The sequence below is a fragment of the Ursus americanus genome, chromosome 20 (assembly GCF_024610735.1).
Source record: "Ursus americanus isolate L20-20 chromosome 20, mUrsAme1.1.p, whole genome shotgun sequence".
Classification (NCBI taxonomy): domain Eukaryota; kingdom Metazoa; phylum Chordata; class Mammalia; order Carnivora; family Ursidae; genus Ursus; species Ursus americanus.
The window spans coordinates 29619704-29640313 of NC_142146.1; the positions used below are offsets into that span (position 1 = coordinate 29619704).

General features: G+C 43.4%; 1 protein-coding gene across 4 annotated transcripts in view; it reads left to right on the top strand.

Annotated features, from left to right (window-relative positions):
* The window catches only part of ACP3 (acid phosphatase 3), an 85394-nt gene that overhangs the window by 19553 nt on the left and 45231 nt on the right, over positions 1-20610 (top strand). For 3 of the 4 annotated variants that reach the window (XR_006778488.2, XM_045791766.2, XM_045791765.2), the window contains exons 6-10: positions 265-357; positions 2172-2304; positions 6496-6578; positions 8605-8708; positions 12016-12185. Coding sequence is in view for 3 of the 4 variants with exons in the window: in XM_045791766.2 (XP_045647722.1) it covers positions 265-357; positions 2172-2304; positions 6496-6578; positions 8605-8708; positions 12016-12185 (583 nt within the window). In the remaining variant the exon portion in view is untranslated. Of the gene's footprint in view, positions 1-264; positions 358-2171; positions 2305-6495; positions 6579-8604; positions 8709-12015; positions 12186-12861; positions 14056-20610 lie in introns of those variants that run through there. The other variant, XM_045791767.2, reaches the window with a different exon arrangement.

Genomic DNA, 20610 nt, shown 5'->3' on the forward strand with positions numbered 1-20610 from the left:
TGCACTTTTATGTGAAGAATAGAGTTCTCAGTGGGGGCAGATTTGCCCCACAGGGAACACTGGCAACGTTTGGAGACACTTCGGGTTGTCACAACTGAGGGATTAGGGATGATGTTAATCATCTGGTGGGTAGAGGCCAGGCATACATCCCAGCACCCTACAAAGCACAGGGCACCCTCCACAACAAAATTATCCAGCCCCAAATATCAGTGATGCTGAAATTGAGTGACTCAAACGTAAAAATGTTTTCTCTGTGTGTTTCAGGACTTTATAGAAACCTTGCCAACATTTACAGGATACCATACCCAGGACCTTTTTGGAATGTGGACTAAAGTCTACGACCCTTTATTTTGTGAGGTAAAAGAAAAAATATCAAAGATTAACTTGCAATCTGATTTTTTGATTTATGCCTGTTTTGAAACAGTTGAAAACATTTTCTTACCCTTTTTGGCAGATATATTAATTATGCTTCCTTTGACATTGAAACATATTTCAAGACTTCTTTATATTAAATTGAAAACTCGAACTTTTTCTCTCCATTATTTATGTTGTCCCCCTTTAGAAAATTGCAGGCAAAATTACTTTTCTTCTATGTCTTGGCGTTTACTTATTTTTCAGCCACTGAGGACTGCTGGGCTCCTGTCATGGATTTTAATGAAAAAAACAATATTATTATATAGAGGGAAGAAAAAAAAAGGTTACCTGATTTATGGATATAGAAATAAGCAAGACAACTTTAAGCCCGGCTATAGAAATTGGTTTGATTGGGAATCTCTTCCTTGCCGTACGTGCCTATGAAATAACCTCTGAAGCTAGATCAATTACCTTGGGGTTTTCAAGGCAACTTGGTATTTTTCACTCACTATGCACCACCTACTGGCCAAAAGGAGTACTCTATATCCTGTTTTCTCTACCGGGTTCACCGAATCCTAGGGCAAAATTCTGACCGCATACTGGATTTATATCCACCTCTGACCTTGAGGTCATCATGAGGGCCTGGGGGCCAGCAATTACCTTCATGGTTCCGTGTCGGTAACAAATGACACAGTTTGCCCCCCTCCATAACAGTTTATTGACCTTTACATGACCTTCCTGATATTTTCACTTTATCATTAGCATCTGTTTTAAGGAAAATTTATTAGCCTTATAAAAGACTCCTTAGGGGCGCCTGGGTGGCTAGTTGGTTAAGCATCTGACGCTTGGTTTAGACTCAGGTCACGATCTCAAGGTCATGAGATCGAGCCCCATGTTGGGCTCTGCCCTGGGTGTGGAGCCTGCTTGGGATTCTCTCTCTTCCTCTGCCCCCCCCCCCCCAAATAAACAAATAAATCTTCAAAAAAAAAGAAAAAAGGAAAGGAAAGACTCCTCAGTGGAGACAAGAAGCCATATTTTGGCAAGTCTTGATTTTTTTTTTTTTCTTCCTTACTATCGGTTGATCTGAGCTGTTCCATGATGTGGCCATGGTACATGGTTTGCTTTTCACTTCTCTCCCACTTATTTCTTCCATAGGCACTCCACTTTGATCTTCTCTTTCAAGAACTCTCTCTCTCTCTCTCTCAATCCTTGAATCTGGGGGTTCTGAATCAACTTTTTTTCATACCAAGTAATAAATATTGGCAAGAAGTCTACACCGGCCCTGCTGTCCAGCTTATTCATCCATGTAATACATATTCATTGAGAGCCTACTGTGTGTACCGTACACATTCCCCAGGAGTCAGTGAACTGGAAGCTGATGGGAATGGAGGGTCTGGTATTGAAGGCTCCAGAAATATATTGCCTCTCCTAGCTGTCCTCTCAGGGCACTCACTCAGCTTTGACAGAAATATCATCGAACCCTGTCAGTGTCAGCTTCCCCACAGGTTCATAGATTTCTAAACCTTTCATAAAGGAATGAGGTACATTCTTGCACTACCTCACCCTTACTCTGCAAATTAGAAATTCCCCCTTTGGACCCATGGTTCAGCCAAAAGCTACGGACTTGGTAGGAAGGGGCGAATCAGTCTCTGTGAATTTCCCTGCTGAAAATCCATACCATGACTTACCACAAAGTAAAGTTTTCCTAGAGAGAAATGTCAGGATAAGAAAGACTAGGCCCAGTAGTTCTTGAGGGACAAAGAGGACAAAAAAGTCAAATAAAAATACACATTTTCTTCTCTTTTTCTTTGCTACAGAGTGTTCACAATTTCACGTTACCCTCCTGGGCCACAGAGGATACCATGACTAAGTTGAAAGAATTATCAGAATTGTCCATCCTGTCTATCTATGGAATTCACAAGCAGAAAGAGAAATCTAGACTGCAGGGGGGTAAGTATATAAAAAAGTGGAAGGACTGTACTAGATTTGTGGTTGAGTGATCCGGGTCTGAGTGCCGTCCCACCACTAATCAGCTGTGTGACCTTGGACTAGTCACGTCATCACTCCAGCATTAGTTTCCATTCTGCAAAATGGGAATAATAATGATGCCCTCCTCACAGGGAGTAAGGATTAAAATAAATGTATGTATTCAGAAAGTTTGGGATAAACAGTGCCTGGCATATAATACACTGTCAATAAACATGATGTGTTTTTATAGTCATTAATACTACCTACTCTGGGCCTTAGTTTTTCCAATCTAGAAAATGGAAGCTTTGGGCTAAAGCTAAATGATACTTTTCATCCTTTCCAGATCAAACAATTAAGGATCTTGTATCTAAGCCCCATGAAAAGCAATTACGTCTGGCTGCCTATAGGATGAATTCTTCAAGTGGGAAGTATGATGAAAGAGGACTGTTTTCCTGAGGTCCTTGTTGGTAGCCATTGTGAAAGTTAATTGCAGACTAATTATGTCATGTAGATTCATACATATTGCAATTGACGAATTTATGGCACAGCTTAAATTTTTCCATTGGTGTTGAAAGACATTTATTTCTCAGTGATGCCTCCTTTCAGCTGGATTTGGCATAGGACATCCTATCATAACGAAGGTAGACCCAGGCAAGAGGCTGCCAAGCCCTTATAATCAGCATAGGTGGGTGGAAGAAAGGAGGTAGAACCAGACAGGACAGCAAGAGATGCTGATGCCTCTGAGGGCAATTGGGCGGCAGGCCAAGACACCATGGGGGGCGTCAGCTCTAGGGGTTGTTAATGTAGACATTAAAAGTGAGGATGGAGAGCAAGAGGAGGTCCGTTATGTCAGGTAGACATCACAGTGAAGAAATTCTAAGCCACAGGAGATGTTCCAAGTCACAGACTCTAGACAGTTTGAGAGAAACAGGGCAATCACATCAAGACTCCAACCATTGCCAGACCCTGTTCACTGTGCGGTGAGAACCAGTTCAGCTGAGCCCCAGGAGAAGACGTAGAGGCAAAGCTTCCTGGCTGTTGGACCAACCTGGGCAGATTTTCACTCAGGGCTGTGTGTTGGGACGTGGCCCAAGCAGCAGCCTCATCTGATGTGTAAACAAGAAAAGAGGCAGGGGGTGGACATTGGGCCCCATTGGCTACACATACGCCAGGTCTTATTCCTGAACCACCAGGTGCCAGAGGTATGACCCAATCCCAAGCCGCATCAGATGGTGGAGACAGGGCTCTTGAGCAAGTTCCCCCAACCCAGTCATGATGGCTGAGGAGGTCAGCCCCTCACCACTCAACATGCAGTCCGTGAGGAGCGGCAGCAGCATCACCAAGCCCCTGGTTGGAAATGCAGACTCTCAGGCCCCACCCCAGACCACCTGAATCAGAATCTGCATTCTACAGCGATCCCTAGGTACCTCACGAAACATGAACGTTCAGAAGCGCTTTTCTAGATGCCAGAAATGTGAAGAAATGGGCCAGGAAGGCCAGGCAGAAACTGAGAAGAGTCTAGTAATAGATGCAGGAGTCTGAATAGGAAGAAAAACTGGGGGTTTTCCTCACAGTTTATTCATGTTTCCTCTTCTTGTTTTCCTTTGACTACTAGACATTGCATTTCAGGGAAGTCACTCCCCTGCTCAATCCAGTTTTCCCCTCTGCTGAGAGCATTGAACTGGATTCTGTCTGTTAAGAGTCCTTCCCTAAGCTGTTCTTTTGGTCTCAACTCCAAAGGCTGGTATTTGTGTGAATGCACCTGTCCTATTTTCTGGAGAAGTCCAGGGTGTGGATTGGCCAGGAGATTGTTTCCTGAGTGATTCCTGCCAAAACCCAAGTTCAGCCTATTGTTTGGATCTGGCTAGGCAAGAGAGATTTGTCAACTACATGCTTGTTGGATGATGAAACGGCTAAATGCAATCCTACAGAGAAAACATATGTTGTCTGGGTGACACAGAGTCGCACAAGAGCACCAGGACTTTGGCATCTGGCGATCTTTGCCGAAACTTTTGTTCCATCAGTTGGTTTTAGGGATGACTTAGTTTGGTACTCCACACCCTTCCACCCGCCTCCTTCTACACACACACACACCACACACACACACACACACACACACACACACACACACACACACACAAATTCCTGAGGTTCATTTAGGAATTTTTGATAAATGGCTGGTCATGTCTGTATTAATGCAAAGCTGTCCTCGCTGTATGCCACAGGTTGATGTAAGCTACAGCCTGCAAGCCAAGTCCAGTCTGCTGCCTACTTTTTTGTAAATAAAATGTGATTGAAACTCAGCCACATTCATTTAGGTAGTGCTATGGCTGTTTTGGGGCTTCTCCCTGAGAGGGAACAGTTATGGCCGACTGCATGGCCCACAGAGCCTAAAACATGGTGTGGCCCTTTATAGAAAACGTGTGCCAGCCCCTGCTGTAGCTCCCGAGTGTGGGAGGGGAAGCTTGTGTCTTCCAGGCAGTGATACTTTGTCTAGTGTAAGCAGTTAATAAATGATGCCACAGGGAGCTCAGAAGCTAGGCTGTGCTACAGTGTAGTCTAAGGATTAAGACATGCTGGATTCGGAGAAGTTCAGCCCCTCTGTGCACACGGTGTGGAATCTTGGACGAGTTGCTGAAAGTCTCTGAACCTCAGTGTCCCCTCCCATAAAACCTAATGCCAAGGGCCTGGGGGTAACTGTGGTGGTTACCCCTAGTTTCTTCTGGGGCAAGATGGACAGTCACCCCAGAACCAAGGGCTGAGATCATATCCCATTGTCAGCCCCGAAGGCTGCTGCAGAGGCACCTGTCAATGGACAGGTTGCTGATAGGTGATGGTGTCATCCCTAAAGGACGCTGAGAAAGCCACCTTCTCTGAAGCAGAGGGATGTAGACCTGTTGGAGATGTGGCTTCCAGGTTCTTCCATTCCTAGTCAAGGGAGTCCCAGCATCTACAGAAAGAGCAAACCGGCTCCCTTCCTAATTAACCCTTTATGGTGCCTCTTGGTAGACAGATGAATGAACAGTCTCTTTGTACTATTTTATGAGCTTTTTGAGGGCAGGAGTGTGATTCACCTAGCATAGCATCTGACCCATGGTAGCTGCTCCGTGTGTTTGCTGAGTGGACCGGAGAGCCTGGAATGACAGTCTGTTAACATCAATGCCTGCTCTTTACAAAAACAAACTGGTCATTCTGAAGCCAGGAGATTACACATGTAGTACAGAAACCAACAGGGGCAGCTGGGTGACGTGGTCGGTTGAGAGTCAGACTCTTGGCTGTGGCTCAGGTCCTGATCTCAAGGTTATGGAATCGAGCCCCACATCTGGCTCCACGCTCAGCATGGAATCCTCCCTCTCCCTCTGCCCCTCCCCATGGCACACTCTCTCTCTAAAATAAATTAATAAATCTTAAAAAAACAAACAAACAAAACAACCACCGGAGATATAAGGAGTGTTCAGGTGATGGTTGTGGAAATCCAGCACCTGGCACCCCAAAATACCCCTCAGCCTTCACCGTCGGCCAGGAGGGTGGAAACTCTGAGTTGTGTGCCTGCCTTTCACCACCTCAGGAACAACAGATATGAGGGGCAAGAGCGCTCCTCTGTGGAGCCCTCAGATGGAAGATGCTGGCTGCCCCCTAATAGTGATCCCCAGAGATGTCCACAGAAAACAGTCCATGCCCTATACAGACATCCAGAGACTGCTTTCTCCCATGGCCTCCCACAGGTTTGACTACCAGAGAGTAGAAGCAAGAAGGGTGAAGACAGAGTAGACGCCAGGCTGTCATTTTAGGGCTGCCCTGGAGAAAAGCACTAGCTAGCAACTCTCTGAAAAATACCATTTGTCATTCCTTCCGAGTTCCTCAACCTCCTCTCTCAAGCTTTGACAAAACCTGGGGAGAGTAGGGTCCTCGTATGCCAACCCAGCTCTCCTTGCCCAGCCTGTGGATGAGTCACTGTATGTCACCAGGCCTCAGCTTTCTCACTGTAAATGGGGGATAGAAGTAGGGCTTCAGTAGAACACTGTAAAGCACACAGTAGATGCAAACCCAAAGTTACTTCTTTTCCTCTCTTAGGTCTTGAGAACCATGGCAGGGAGAACCAGACAGTAGGAATTAACAGAAAGTTTAAGCCCATGCTTGGTTCAGCTCCTTTGTTGATCTTTCTTTTTTAAGGTGTCCTGGTCAGTGAGATCCTCAGTCACATGAAGAGTGCAACTCAGCCCTCGAACCACAGGAAACTTGTCATGTACTCTGCGGTAAGTGTTTTCCCCTCCGCTCAACATTCCTTCGTTCAGGCAGTCGTGTCTTTAAGGAGGGAGCCTCCTTTTCTTCCTCATCATTTCCTTATGGCCCAGTAGATGGTAGACATTTTAGACAGTGATTCTTCAACTCTCCTAAATATGTATATACAAGACCACCTACATGGTTGGCATTTTTAAATTTTATTTATTTTAAATTTTAATTTTAAAACTAAATACATAATTCGGGCCCTTAAGGCGTTTACGGTCTGGGACTGACAAGAAGACATAAACACCATACAAAGCAGTATAGAAATGCAGTGCAAACAAGCGCTTTGGTGACACGGAGAAGGCAAGTACCACTTCTGTTCCAAACTAAAAGCAGAGCATGAACAGGATGTGGTGATGAATGGGATGTGGGCGGGGAGTAACGATGTGGAGGTACAACCACAGGTGAAGGCCATGTTTCCAGCCTCCAGGACGGCAAGGAGGGTGGAACCATTAACCAGCCGTTAGTTAACCGAGGCGCTCTGGCCACGGGAATGGAGCGATTTAGACAACTGGGTTTGAAAGGCCAGGGAGCATCCAAATAGAAACCTCCAGGAGGCAAAAGGACTAGAAGAGAGATGGAGAAAAAGAGCTGCAACGTGAAGTTAGAGCCAAATGGGGTGCAGAAAGGAAAAGGGAGGTCTCGGTGAAGGCTTCAGCTTAGGAGCAGGGGCCAGCGAAAGGCACTGTTCAGGGGGTGGGGACGGGGACAGGGGTTCAAGGGGTGTGTAGAGCACCAAAATGGCTGTCCGGGGAGTCTGCAATGAGCAGGGAACCAGGACACACAGGATGGGAACTCAGCTTCCCACCCACTTCTCTATGACAGGGGAGTTCTCAGATGGGGTTTGGCTGGAGAAAGCCATGTTTTCATTCTGCAGGAAGATGGAAGAGACGACTTCCAGGGAAGCTTGTTGCTCCTCTGAGGTTCTGAATGGTGTAAGCCAAAGAGCTCCTGGACAGAACAGCGTAGTCCTTCCGGGGCGGGGGCTTCCGGAAACCAGTCCGTTCTGCCAGTTTCTTTAGTTTCACATCTGGTTTCCAGTTCTAACTTGCGTGATTTCTGGCAAGTCATAAATCTGTAACTCTAGTTCTTTCTCCAGTAAATCAGTTCTAAGCCCTTTTTAATACGGCCATAGAGTTTAGGCAACCAAATGTTATGCCCACTTTGTAGATACAGATGCAGAGGACTTTCAAAGATGATATAGTTAATTAGTGACCAAACTGGGACTGAAGACCAGTCCCCTATGCCTTCTAGGCACTCTGGGATGAACAATTGACAATTTTGGGCTATGCACTCTATTTCCTTACATTTTAACCTAACATTTATAGCCTTATATATTCTTCCCCAACTTTACTTTTTTAAGATTTTTTTATTCATTCATTTCAGAGAGAGAGAGAGCACAATCGGGGGAAAAAGTAGGGGGAGAGGGAGAAGCAGACTCCCGCTGAGCAGGGAGACTGACATGGGGCTCAATCCCAGGACCCTAGGATCATGACCTGAGCAAGTAGATGCTTGACTGACTGAGCCACCCAGGCGTCCCTCTTCCCCAACTCTAAAATTACAGATTATTCTAATCTGTAAAAGAAATATAATCTAGCATTAATATGTTCCAAATATTTTAAATTTAATGAAAATCAATGAAACAAGCTAAAATAGATGTTGCACTGGGAAAAAGCATGGTACAAAACCTGAACGCTAGACTCAAATTTACTTTCTTCCTTTTTGGGGTTATATGGTTAAGCAAGTTACTTAATTTATCAGGGTCTGCTTGTTCATCTTTTTAATGGGAATAATGATATGTAAAAGAAGCATACTGCCTAGCACACAACAGATGCTCCACAAAACTTAGTCCTTCCCCTCTCTGCCATGGGGGTATGGCACATTTAAGTGAATCAAAAACCATCATCGTTCTCTACAAGTGCTTAATACTACCTATGGAATGTATATCTGAATCAGAGGTAAAGATCAAAAACGACTTGTTTCAAATCCCCACAGCATGACACTACCGTGAGTGGCCTACAGATGGCACTAGATGTTTACAATGGAATCCTTCCTCCCTATGCTTCCTGCCACATAATGGAATTGTATCTTGAGAAGGGGTAAGTATCTAAGAGATGCTTTTCACACTTAATACCGCTGGCCCCCAGGTTTTGTTATTATTGTTGTTATTATTAGCTTAAATATTTTCTTAAAACATTTACTTTTCAGTTAGGTACATAAATTTAAAATCATATACTATGTAAAATAATTCCCTAAGTTAAAAACATTGCTATTTTTCCACTTTCAAATTTCATGAAACAAATTATCCAAACTCTTTGTATGCATCTTAATTTGTATCTTCACCACTAGAGCCAATTTTGAGTCCCCTCAAACTGTTTTCCGGATATATTAACTAATAAGGGTAATTTTCGCTGCTATACAAATGAACATCAGATTCTCAGAGGCTTATCCCAATGGATGATTCTTTCTTACTCATCCAATTCTCCAACAGAGATGTCGGCCATCACTCGTGGTGCCTGGGTGGCTCAGTCAGTTAAGCGTCCAACTCTTGATTTTGGCTGAGATCATGATCTCAGGGTCATGAGATCAAGCCCCACATCAAGCTCAGCACTAGACTCTCTTTTCCTTTCTCTCTGCCCTTCCACCCCCTAAAAAGAGAGGGAGGGAGGGAGGGAGGGAGGGAGGGAGGGAGGGAGGGAGGGAGGGAAGGAGAGAGAGAGAGAGAGAGAGAGAGAGAGAGAGAGAGAGAGAGAGATGATGTCCCTGGCCATTAGGAGGTGACTCATCCATGGTGTGATTTGGAAACCCAGGGTTCTATCTTTTTAGGACCTATAGAAAGCCTATAACTCCCACAGGCACAATAGTGATTCCTCTCTGATGGATTTGGGCAAAGTAAATTGAAAGGATTCACCATTTTAAATGCCATTAAGAACACTCATGATTCTGGGGAAGAAGTCAAAATACCAACATTATCAGAAGTTTGGAAGAAGTTGATTCCAAAGCCCTCATGGATGACTTAGAGGGATTTAAGACTTCAGTGCAGATGTTGTAGAAATAGCAAGAGAACTAGAATTAGAAGTGGAGCCTGAAGATGGGACTGGATTGCTGCAATCTCATGTTAAAACTAACGGGTGAGGAGTCGCTTCTTATGGATGAGCTAAGAAAGTGGTTTCTTGAGGTGGAAATTACTCCTACTCCTGGTGAAAATGCTGGGGACATTGTTGTTGAAATGACAATGAAGGACTGGGAATATCACATCAACTTAGTTGATAAAGCAACAGTAGGGTTTGAGGAGATTGACTCTAATTTTGAAAGAAGTTTTACTGTGGGTAAAATGCTATCAAACAGGATCACATGCTACAGAGAAATGGTTTCTGAAAGGAAGAGTGGCAAACTTCACCGTTGCCTTATTTTAAGAAATTGCTATAGTCACCCCAGACTTCCACACCACCCTGCAGTCAGCAGCCATCAACACTGAGGCAAGACCCTCCACCAGCAAAAAGATTACAATTCGCTGAAAGCCCAGATGATGGTTAGCATTTTTTAGCAATAAAGTATTCTTAATTAAGTTATACACGTTTTAGACATAAATCTATTGCACACTTAATAGACTACAATATAATGTAAATATAACTTTTATATGCACTGGGAAACCAAAAAATTCATTTGATTCACTTTATTGTGATATTTGCTTTATTGTTCTGGTCTGAAACCAAACTCACAACATCTCCAAGGAGTGTGTACAGTCTCTTGGTCCCACCTACATGCAAGGGAGTCTGAGAAATGTAGTCACTTTTCAGCCGTAACTCTATTATATGGAAAGAGGATCATGAATTTTGATCGACTATTAGTCATCTTTGCCATGTCATCTTGAGATAAAAGATGCTGTCACTGGGAAAGTCATCCCAGGGTGCAAGTAGTCATTCATATAATATTGGGAAGTTTTTAAAAACATATCTCTAAGTGAATATGTGTGGTTACTACTGTTTATGTGGCTTTTAAAAGTGAGGTTTTTTAATTTTTTTGAAGATGTTATTTATTTGACAGACCATGAGTGAGGGAACACAAGCAGGGGAACTGGGAGAGGGAGAAGCAGGCTTCCCGCTGAGCAGGGAGCCCGATGCAGGGCTCGATCCCAGGACCCTGGGATCATGACCAGAGCCGAAGGTAGACGCTTAATGACTGAGCCACCCAGGCGCCCCCAAAGTGAAGTTTTTTTAAAGATTGATTTATTCATTTTAGAGATAGACAGAGACAGAGCACAAGCAGGAGGGGCAGAGGGAGAGGGAGAGAATCTCAAGCAGACTTCGATTCTAGCGCAGAGCCCGACTCGGGGCTCGATCCCATGATCATGAGATCACGACCTGAGCAGAAACCAAGAGTCTGATGCTTCAACAACTGCTCCACCCGTGCGCCCCTGCAAGTGATATTTTAGAAGCCTTCTTTATAAAAACACCCAACAGTTACAGTTGTGAGGTTACTACCCCAAGGATGACCACTAAATCCCACTTCAGTTTGTCTCCTGCTTCTTTGGCAAATGACTCCGTGAGGCCCTCATACTGGTTTTAAAAGGTTGTCATACATCTTGTTTTTTCAAATAAAGTATCAAATATGAGGGAGTAGGAGGACTTTGGTATACACCCACACCCTCTCTCTGAGGTGTAATTTTGACAACATCTGGATGTATATTTAAGCACAGGTGTGTTAAATATTGCTCAGTTCCAGGTTTATTGCCTGGATAAGGAAAGCAGGGGTACCTTCATTCAGAGGAAAACCTAAAAGAAATCCTGAGAGGAAAAGAGAAAATGAAGCAAATGAGAATCATGAAGGGGAGAGAATAAGAGAAAGAAAACCCAACACCTTACCTACCCTCCACTTCTTATTCAAAGCCTCATCAGATCACCCCAGTTCCCCCACCATCACCTCTCAGCTCCCTCCCAATTAAGCATCCTGGTCCCCACCTCTTTTGCCCCTGGTTATCTAACGTACCAGCCCTCCCATTTCCACCCTCTGGATCTGGCCCTCCCCATTCCCACACCTATGTTGGCTAATATCTACTCACTCCTGTAAATTCTTCCCCTCTTAACTTGTGTCTTCTTAACTTCTTTGTTTTTGTTTTGTTTATTTTTTTAGATTTTATTTATTTGAGAGAGAGAGCGCGCACACATGGGGGGGAGGGGCAGAGGGAAAAGCAGACTCCCCGCTGAGCAGGGAGCCCAATGCAGGGCTTGATCCCAGAACCCTGGGATCATGACCCGAGCTGAAGGCAGGTGCTTAACCAACTGAGCCACCCAGATTCCCCTAACCTCTTAACTTCTTAACATATTACAGGCCAGGTGGGAAATAATTCAGTGGCATTTCAACGACACAGAACTAATGGCTCTGTCTTCTCCCTTCCTCCACCAGGGAGTACTTTGTAGAGATGTACTACCGGAATGAGACCCAGCATGAGCCATACCCCCTCACGCTGCCAGGCTGCACTCCCAGCTGTCCTCTGACGGAGTTTGCTGAGCTGGTTGCCCCTGTGATCCCCCAGGACTGGTCCGCGGAGTGTACGACCACAAGCAATGACCAAGGTACTGAGAATGTTATGGATTGGTGTATATACAAAGCTCTGCAGAAAAGGCAGAATACCCTTTCTCCAGGCAGATGGTGGCTTTGAGAGTAGAACTCGACCATCACCCCCAGCTTTGAGTGAAATGGGTTTGGGGTGATAATTGTCTGTTTCAGGGACACCCAACTTCAGTCAACTCCTGCCTCTCCACCAGGCCCTGCCCCCACTTGCCTAAACCTTGACTTGGTTTTTTCAGTGTTAATAGTAAAGGGCATCATGTCAAAATAGAACCAGAGATACAAGTTAGATCAAAGTTCGTGGGGTGGCCATGAGCTATATGATTAACCACATAGAACCTTTTGGGGGTTTTTTGTGTTGTTTTTAAGAACTCCCAGCTATCACTTGAGCAGGATTAAATGAGGTTGTTCTTTAAGTGTCTGAAGTGAAATAGATTACAAACAAAATCCACAATCTAGAGTGAGAGCAAGGAAGGGAAGAAGTTAATCCCAGGCATATGGGCAAGGGACCAGCTTATCTATTACCTCCAGCCTTCTCACAAGGAGAGGCAGAGAAATGAATACAGTGGAGCAATCCAGAGAAATCATCGACACTGGGAAACTGGTACTATCTTTTTCTATTTATGTTAAAACATATTGGGTAGAAAAACTGAAAAGTAAATACATCTTTGTATCCTTTAGCCCTGGAAAATCCATGTTACTTTTGAAGAAACCAAAAGCAAAGTTGCCAGAAAACGTTGCTGTATATAATATATATGGCAGCTCTTGGAGTGCAGACATGCTAGCAAATCAGTAATTTTATTTAGGTGCACAACACATCAGAGATGAGAGCCCTGCATGAGTGGTTTCTCTTGAAGATGATAAGAGACGTTGACTCTGGAGTTGATTTAAGAGAGAAAGTACAATGACACATATGAAACTGGAACAAAAGTAGAAATGTAAGAATGTTCTAAATGCCTCCAAGAGCAAAACTTACTGGAATGTTGAAAGTATGGCCGTGTGATAGCTGTTCTGAGGACAAGAGGGATGTGTAAGGCTTTGATCCTGAGATCTTCAGGAAACCTCAGCAAGCTCACAGTCCTGCGGAAACTACTCACTAATACAAGAAGAAATCACGTGCAAATGACACTCTTTAGAGTCCTGTAGATTTGCCGGGTGGCAGATGCAACACATCTAGAGAACACCGTGCCACGTTACCATTACAGATAAAGATGAAATGGTTTCTAGAGATGGTTTCTACTGGATGCCAGAGTCCAGAGCAAAGCCATTCCCTCGCCTAGTGGGTTATGGTATGACTGACACGAGACATTGATTCATATATTTATTTGTATTATTTTTTCCCAAGTAAATATTTGTCCCCAGCGCTACCATCTAATTACCCTTCCTCCCCCATGCATGTAACTTTCCTCCAGCAGTAAGCCAAAGGTAAAATAGTGAATAAAGTCACTAGTAGGGAGTTCAAAAACATTACTTTCATAATGAATTGTGAAAAGTGAGTGTATGTTTAATTAGAATAAAATCTCGGAAGGACAGATTTGAGGAGCTCTATTTTTGTTTGGGGATTTTATTTTAATGTAACCGGAGGGAAAATACTAATGTAAAGTAAAAATGATTTTGACTGGCTTGGATGAATGTTTTACATTGAAAATGTATTTAGTTTGGACTTTATTGCTTCAGAAAAAGGCTAAGCTGATGGATGGCTCTGCTTCATCTATTAAGGGGGAATTTGCAAGAAAACATCCTTGGAAAATGTACAATGTAGACAGGAAGCAAAAAGATACATGTTACACAGAATAACAAGGGTTATATCTTATGACTACAAGGGTCGCTAGGGGACAAGAGCTAACTGGATTCAGAGGGAGGGAGGCAGTAAGGAACGGCAGCAAAGGCTATCTGTAGGTAGCTGCACCATCTGAAATCAGTTTGGATGGAGGTTTCTAATGGTGTGGTACAAGGCACTAGAAAGCCATTTATCAAATGTCTTAGTGGCTTGAACCTGGAAAGAGTAGGGGAGTTACTCAGCAGAAGATTCTGGGTCCAAGGAGATTCCCACAGGTTTCCCTCAAGGGGCCAATTCTAAGAAGACAAAATACCAGAAATACCTTTGCCTGACATAATTAGTGATCAATAAATATTTGCTCAAGGAATGTATAAATTACTTAACTTTCCTCCCTGAACCCACTGTCTCTCTCTTGATTGGCAGCAATATCCAATAAGCTGGTAGTTACTTTTGATCCCATCCTCTCCTCTATTCTCCATAGCCAGTCCACCACCTCCTTATCAAACCTACCTGTAGAGTGTTTATAAAATTCTTCTCCTCAAGACAACAGCATCAGGGCGCCTGGGTGGCTCAGTCGGTTAAACATCTTCCTTCTGCTCAGGTCATGATCCTGGGGTCCTGGGATCAAGTCCCGCATCGTGCTCCTTGCTCATCGGAGAGCCTGCCTCTCCCTCTGCCCCTCCCCCTGCTTGTGCTCGTGCTCTCTTGCTCTCTCTCTCCCAAATAAATAAATAAAATCTTAAAAAAAAAAAAAGACACCAGGATCAACAACCCAATATTCAAATAGAGCGACTAATTACAAAATATGTTAATAAAGAGAAAACATTAAGGATTGTTGTGCTGGGCCATGTGAAATTGGTCATGGTGTCATAGCAGGAGCATTTTCACCACAGAAATCAGCATATGCCACCAATCAGAGTTTTGTTTTTTGTGTTTTTGATCCGGTTTACTAGCACACCACTGGTTTTAGCTCAGAGAGAGCTTAGTAAGAGTCTATAACATGAGGTGGTCTCCAACAAGGTGAATTCAATAACCGAACTGCTTTAAGGAAAAAGGATTAGATTTGTTCCATATGGTCTCAACGAGTGATGTTTGGGGCAGCAGGTAAAAATTTCAGAAGGACAGACTGCAGTCAGTGTTGGGAAATTCCTGGAACAAGAAGTTCTGTTTGCCTTGGCAGAGACTCCACAAAGCAGACCAAAGCATACAAGGTTATAGGCATTGAATGATTCCTTATTAGGGCCACAAAATTTAGCAAATAAAAGTATAGGGTGCCCAGATAAATTTGAAAAATAGCTTTAACTGTTGGATTTTTATAATATATTGGGGGGGGCGATGGCTACAGAACATTTAGGGTGTCCAGGGAAAGCCAATACAGAAAGCAGGACAAACATTAAATACAGGACATATCCTAGACATGCAAAATGCCCGGCAACCCCACCACCCATGAAATCCTACTCCTACCTGTAAGCAGTGTTATTCACTAGTGCTAGACCCAATCAATTTCATTCTCATATCAACTAAGTTAAGCAGAATCTTTGCTGGGAAATTCGTAAGTCTAAGTTCCATACTATATTACTTGAAAATGATAAAATTCTTTTTTTTAGAAAATACTTTCTTGGGACACCTGGGTGGCTCGGTCTGTTAAGCATCTGCCTTTGGCTCAGGTCATGATTCCAGGGTCCTGGGATCGAGCCCCACATCAGGTTCTCTGCTCAGCGGGGAGACTGCTTCTCCCTCTCCCTCTGCCACTCCCCCTGCTTCTGCTCTCTCTCTCTCTTTCTCTCAAATAAATAAATAAAATCTTTTTTTAAAAAATTAGAAAATACTTCCTTAATTCCAAAGTTTTACTGACACCATCAGACTTTCTTTGCTAGCACTTTCCCAAACCCTCTAATCTCTGACATCACATATTTAGTGGGAAGGAGAATTACTGGTGGGAAGTTGCCTTATAATCTTTGTAAAGCTGAAACTCTACAGTAGATATGCACACACGCAAGGCAAGATCCAGACCTTTTTCCTCCTTGAATCTTCAGACAATGCCTAGAACCTGGTATCTTCAGTCAAAATTTACTAATTGAATAAAGGTGCAGCCCTGAAGTGTCTGGGTGGCTCAGTCGGTTAAGCATCCCACTGTTGATTTCGGCTCCGGTCATGATCTCAGGATTGTGAGATTGAACCCCGAGTTAGGCTCCCTGCTCAGCAGGGTGTCTGCTTAAGATTCTCTCTCTCCCTCTGCCCCTACCCACCTCTCTCTCTCTCTCTCAAAATAAATAAATCAGCCTTTAATAATAAATAAATAAATAAATAAATAAATAAATAAATAAATAAATAAATAAATAAATATTCAGCTCTTCATACTTAGCCTGACTTCTTCATGGTTGGGTCCAGATATCAGAAGCCTAGAACCCAGTCATTGAATAAATAGGGGAGAGAAACTGTGAGTGAGCCTCAAATGTGACTGCACTATAAAGACTCCGTCACTGACTACATAGAAATATGTATAGGTCAATATGTCTATGTTATTTGGTCTGTTTTCAGCATAGTCACCTCGGCATTTTCTTGTTTCCCCATTGCTATTTAGAGATCCTGTTCAATGATACCCCTTCCAGCAACCCCCTCCCCTCAGAGAGAAGGCCAGTTACAGCACCTGTTTCTCATTCTTGTTGCCACTATCAGTTTCCCAGGACATGTGTCATCATTCGTTAAGGACATTCGGAACTCGCTTTGGTATATACTGACTCACTCCTCACTCCCACTCCTGTCCTCCATCTAGGCAATTCTGACCTCACAGTAGTGGCCCATCCCATACCCTGCCCACCACAGCAATATCCAACCCTAGACTAAACCAACCACACAGTTTCTGTGTTCCGATCGGCTGAGTGCATCAGAAGCCTGTTGTTATCATTGCAAATTATGAATGTTGAAACTTCTGTTCCAACCCCAGGTGGATCTTTCAACACTACTTGGCACACGTATTCACCCTTACTGGACTTTTTTCCTGTACTCTACAGGAAAGCCTTGTTATTTTCCCCAGACTTTCAATTCCACCTTGGCTTCTTTAATTCTTATGAGATGACCTGAGAAGAGCAAGATGGTCCATTGAAAAGTCTTTCAGGTTCTCCTGTCACTACACCAAAATATCTTAGTAGCCTTAACCTGCCTTTGCTGCTGCCCCTCAGGAAAACATGTTCCTCCCTGAGTAACCTAACTCCTTTCCTCATGCATATGATCCCACCCCGCATCTCTTGGGACCTTGATGAATCGTAGCTTCATTTTCTTTCTCTGAGATGGCTTTCTTCTATTAGGAACATGCCCAAATCTCTCATCAAAGAACAGCTTCGAGCACCTGCTCTCACTCTCTTCAATCCCAATTTTCTTGAACTAATCATTTACATTCTGAATTTCCTCATCTCTCTCTCACTTCTGAACTATTCGAAAAAATGATGTTCTTCCTTCCATCTCTCTTTGGAAACATTCCTTTTGAAAGTCATCGGTGCCTAATTCATCAACCTGTCTTCCTTTTCCTGCCAATATCACATATCCCCATTTTACAGAGAAGAAAACTGAGCCTGAGAAAATAACATGCCACAAGTGGTAGGGTCAGGATTCAAGCCTCACACTCTCCAACACCATATTTCTACTGTATCATCTTCCCTTTCCATCCCACACTGGCTTGTTGACTATCCTCCTGAGACAAATTCCCAAAAATTAAATTAGCAGATTAAAGTATATGAATATTTAATAAACAGGAGCTATTTTTTGAGTACCTATTATGTACCTAATAGGTGCCTATGGAGGAGGCGTTAAGTCTGCTAAGGAAACAGCAAGACAAGAAAATTATCCCCATGTGACCTAGACCGCTTGGCAGGGGTGTGGGGAGGCAGGTAAGGAGGACAGGGAGATAAAGAATTAAACAAGCCCTAACGGTTAAGTACCATGAATACTATAATAAAGGACATGTGGAAAAGGCATTTAGCTTAAGTCTAAGAGGTCAGGGAAGGCTTTTCAAAAGGGGTGATGTTTAAATCAAAGCCTGAAGGAGATAAAGAATTAACTGGGTGAGTGGAGGTGTAGAAAGAGGAAAATGTTACAAACAAGAGAAAATGTGTAGAAACCCAAAGGCTAGAGACAACATATGGGGCATTTTAGGAATTAGAAGGAGTATGTCTGGTTAGAGTGCAAAGATGCCGAGGAGGTGGGCAGTAAGTGTCTCAGTTCCAGTTGAGTAGCTCTGGCCATTAAAAGTTTTAGGCAGATAGGGGCACCTGGGTGACTCAGTCAGTTAAGCGTCTGCCTTAGGCTCAGGTCATGATCGCAGGGTCCTGGGGTCGAGTCTGCATCAGGCTCCCTGCTCAGCAGGAAGTCTGCTTCTCCCTCTCCTACCCTCTTCCCCCTGCTCCTGCTCCCTCTCCCTCACTCTCTCAAGTAAATAAAATCTTAAAAAAAAAAAAAAAGATTTTAGGCAGAGGACAAATGATGGGCCAGGCTTCTTTTAGAAAGACCTCTGTCTTCAGTGGGGAGAGTGGACTGGAGAGCAGTGGGACTGAAGGCAGGGAGCATGGCTGGGAGGCTGTCACAGTAATCCAAGGATGAGGATGAGGGCAGACTTACTCAAAGGGGAAATAGGAAGAGTAGACAGGACGTGGGGAGTAACAGCAAGAGGAAGAGGCTTTTAATACTTATTGCCAAAATGGTTTTCAGAAAAGTAGTGCTGATGCACACGGCCTTCAGCAGCTTTCCCATGTTCCCCTGTGGAAGAGAACTTGTCAGTCATTTCCAGCACTGTCTCTTCACAGTAAGATACAATGGATCACTCCCTCTTTTTCTCAGATTCTAGAACATTACTCTGTGAAAATCACAAAATCCTTCACAGTACAAGGGAGTGTATAATTTAAAATATTAAGGAGAGAGAGAGAGAGAGAATCTCTCCTGAGACTTTTCATGTTCTCAGACTCATACCCTAAATGACCATGTCCTATGAGTTGTCCTTGGTGCCCTCACTCCACCCTCAACATGAGCCAGTATTATCCAGGCCTCCGTCTTCTACACCTACAATCTTTATTTCCATGTCTCCATATAGAATTCTAGACCTGTTTAGAATGCTAGCCCTCATCTGATCCTTTCTACGAGGATAATAACCCATCTCAATCCTACATTTGAAATGAAATTTATTATCTCTTCCACTCCAAACTGATCCTTTTTAATGTGCTTCCAATCTCAGTTCATAGCCTAACCATCTTCTTCACCCAAACTAGAACCCATGGGTGGCCATGACTCCACTTCTCCTTTACCAGTACATTTCGTCCACGACAGAGCCTGTCGATTCTACTTCAGGAGTTGCTAGAATTCCATCATCTGTGCTGTCAGGACCACACTCCCAGTGCTGAGCCCTCAGTATCTTGTCAAAGGCATTTCTATAGTTATCAGGCCTAGAGTATCTCTACCATCCTATCTTTCTCTGCAGTTGTTTTTTGTTTTAAACACAAATTGGGCCATGTCACTTCCATGTGTCATAATTGGTGGTGATTTCCATGTTTCCTGTGACAAACCAGACCTTCTAAGACCTAGGCTGCCACCTACCTCTCTGGTCTCGACTCACCAGAAGCTATACTCCATCCACGTGCAACTGCTCATTATTTCCCAAACACACTCTTGTGCAACTCATTCTGTCTCATGGCAAAGTCTTATTTACTTCAAAGGCCAGCTCAAATCCTAGCATTTTCTCAGAAAACTTTTCAACCTCTTTGTCTTCTACATAGAAAGCTTTATATTAATCTCAACTTTTTCTCTATTCCAATGGCGAGTCTTTTACACTTTTATTTTACTATTTATCACATGATCTCATAATTGTCTATCTGGTTCTCCCACTAGCTATTGATGATCCCAAAAGCAGGGATCATGGAACCCCCAAACCCAACACTGGGTTAGGCCTATAGCTGGCCTAGCATATGGTGTGTGCCCACTGCCTGTCTAGGAAAGAATGAAGGAAGGAAATAGATTGGGAAAGGATATTCCATGGACTACTATGACAACATAGCCAATAAAAATAATTGAAAATAAATTTCCAAATACAGGAAGTTATCCATGAACATTAATTTTAAAGAATCATTTGTCTCTGCCTTCTTCCCTCATTTCCACTTAGTCCTAATTGAATACATGTTCAGTTACCTCCACCTTTATATTAACTCCATTCACAGTGGTAATGGCACCTGTCCACAAGGATCCAACTTTATTAATATTCACCTTCTCATGATGCTAACAGGCATCCTGACATCATGAGAAAAGCAATGAACTAAGAATTGAGAACCTGTGAGTTCTAGATCATTAAGTCTTTCCACAAATATTTATTGGGCACCTGCTATGTGCCAGGGATTCTAAGTGCCTGGGATTCATTCATGAACAAAAAAGTTTGCCTTCATGAGGCTTACATTCTATTAGAAGGCACGCGGAATGGATAATAAATAATAAACATAATAAACACTTTGGAAGGTGAGGATCCCAAGTGCCACACTGGGAGTGGGTGTGGGGAAAGGGCATATTAGTTGCACCTTTAAATAGAAAGCCCTCACTGAGAAGATGAGATTTGAGGGGTGCTTGGGTGGCTCAGTTGGTTAGGCATCTGACTCTTGATTTCAGCTCAGGTCCTG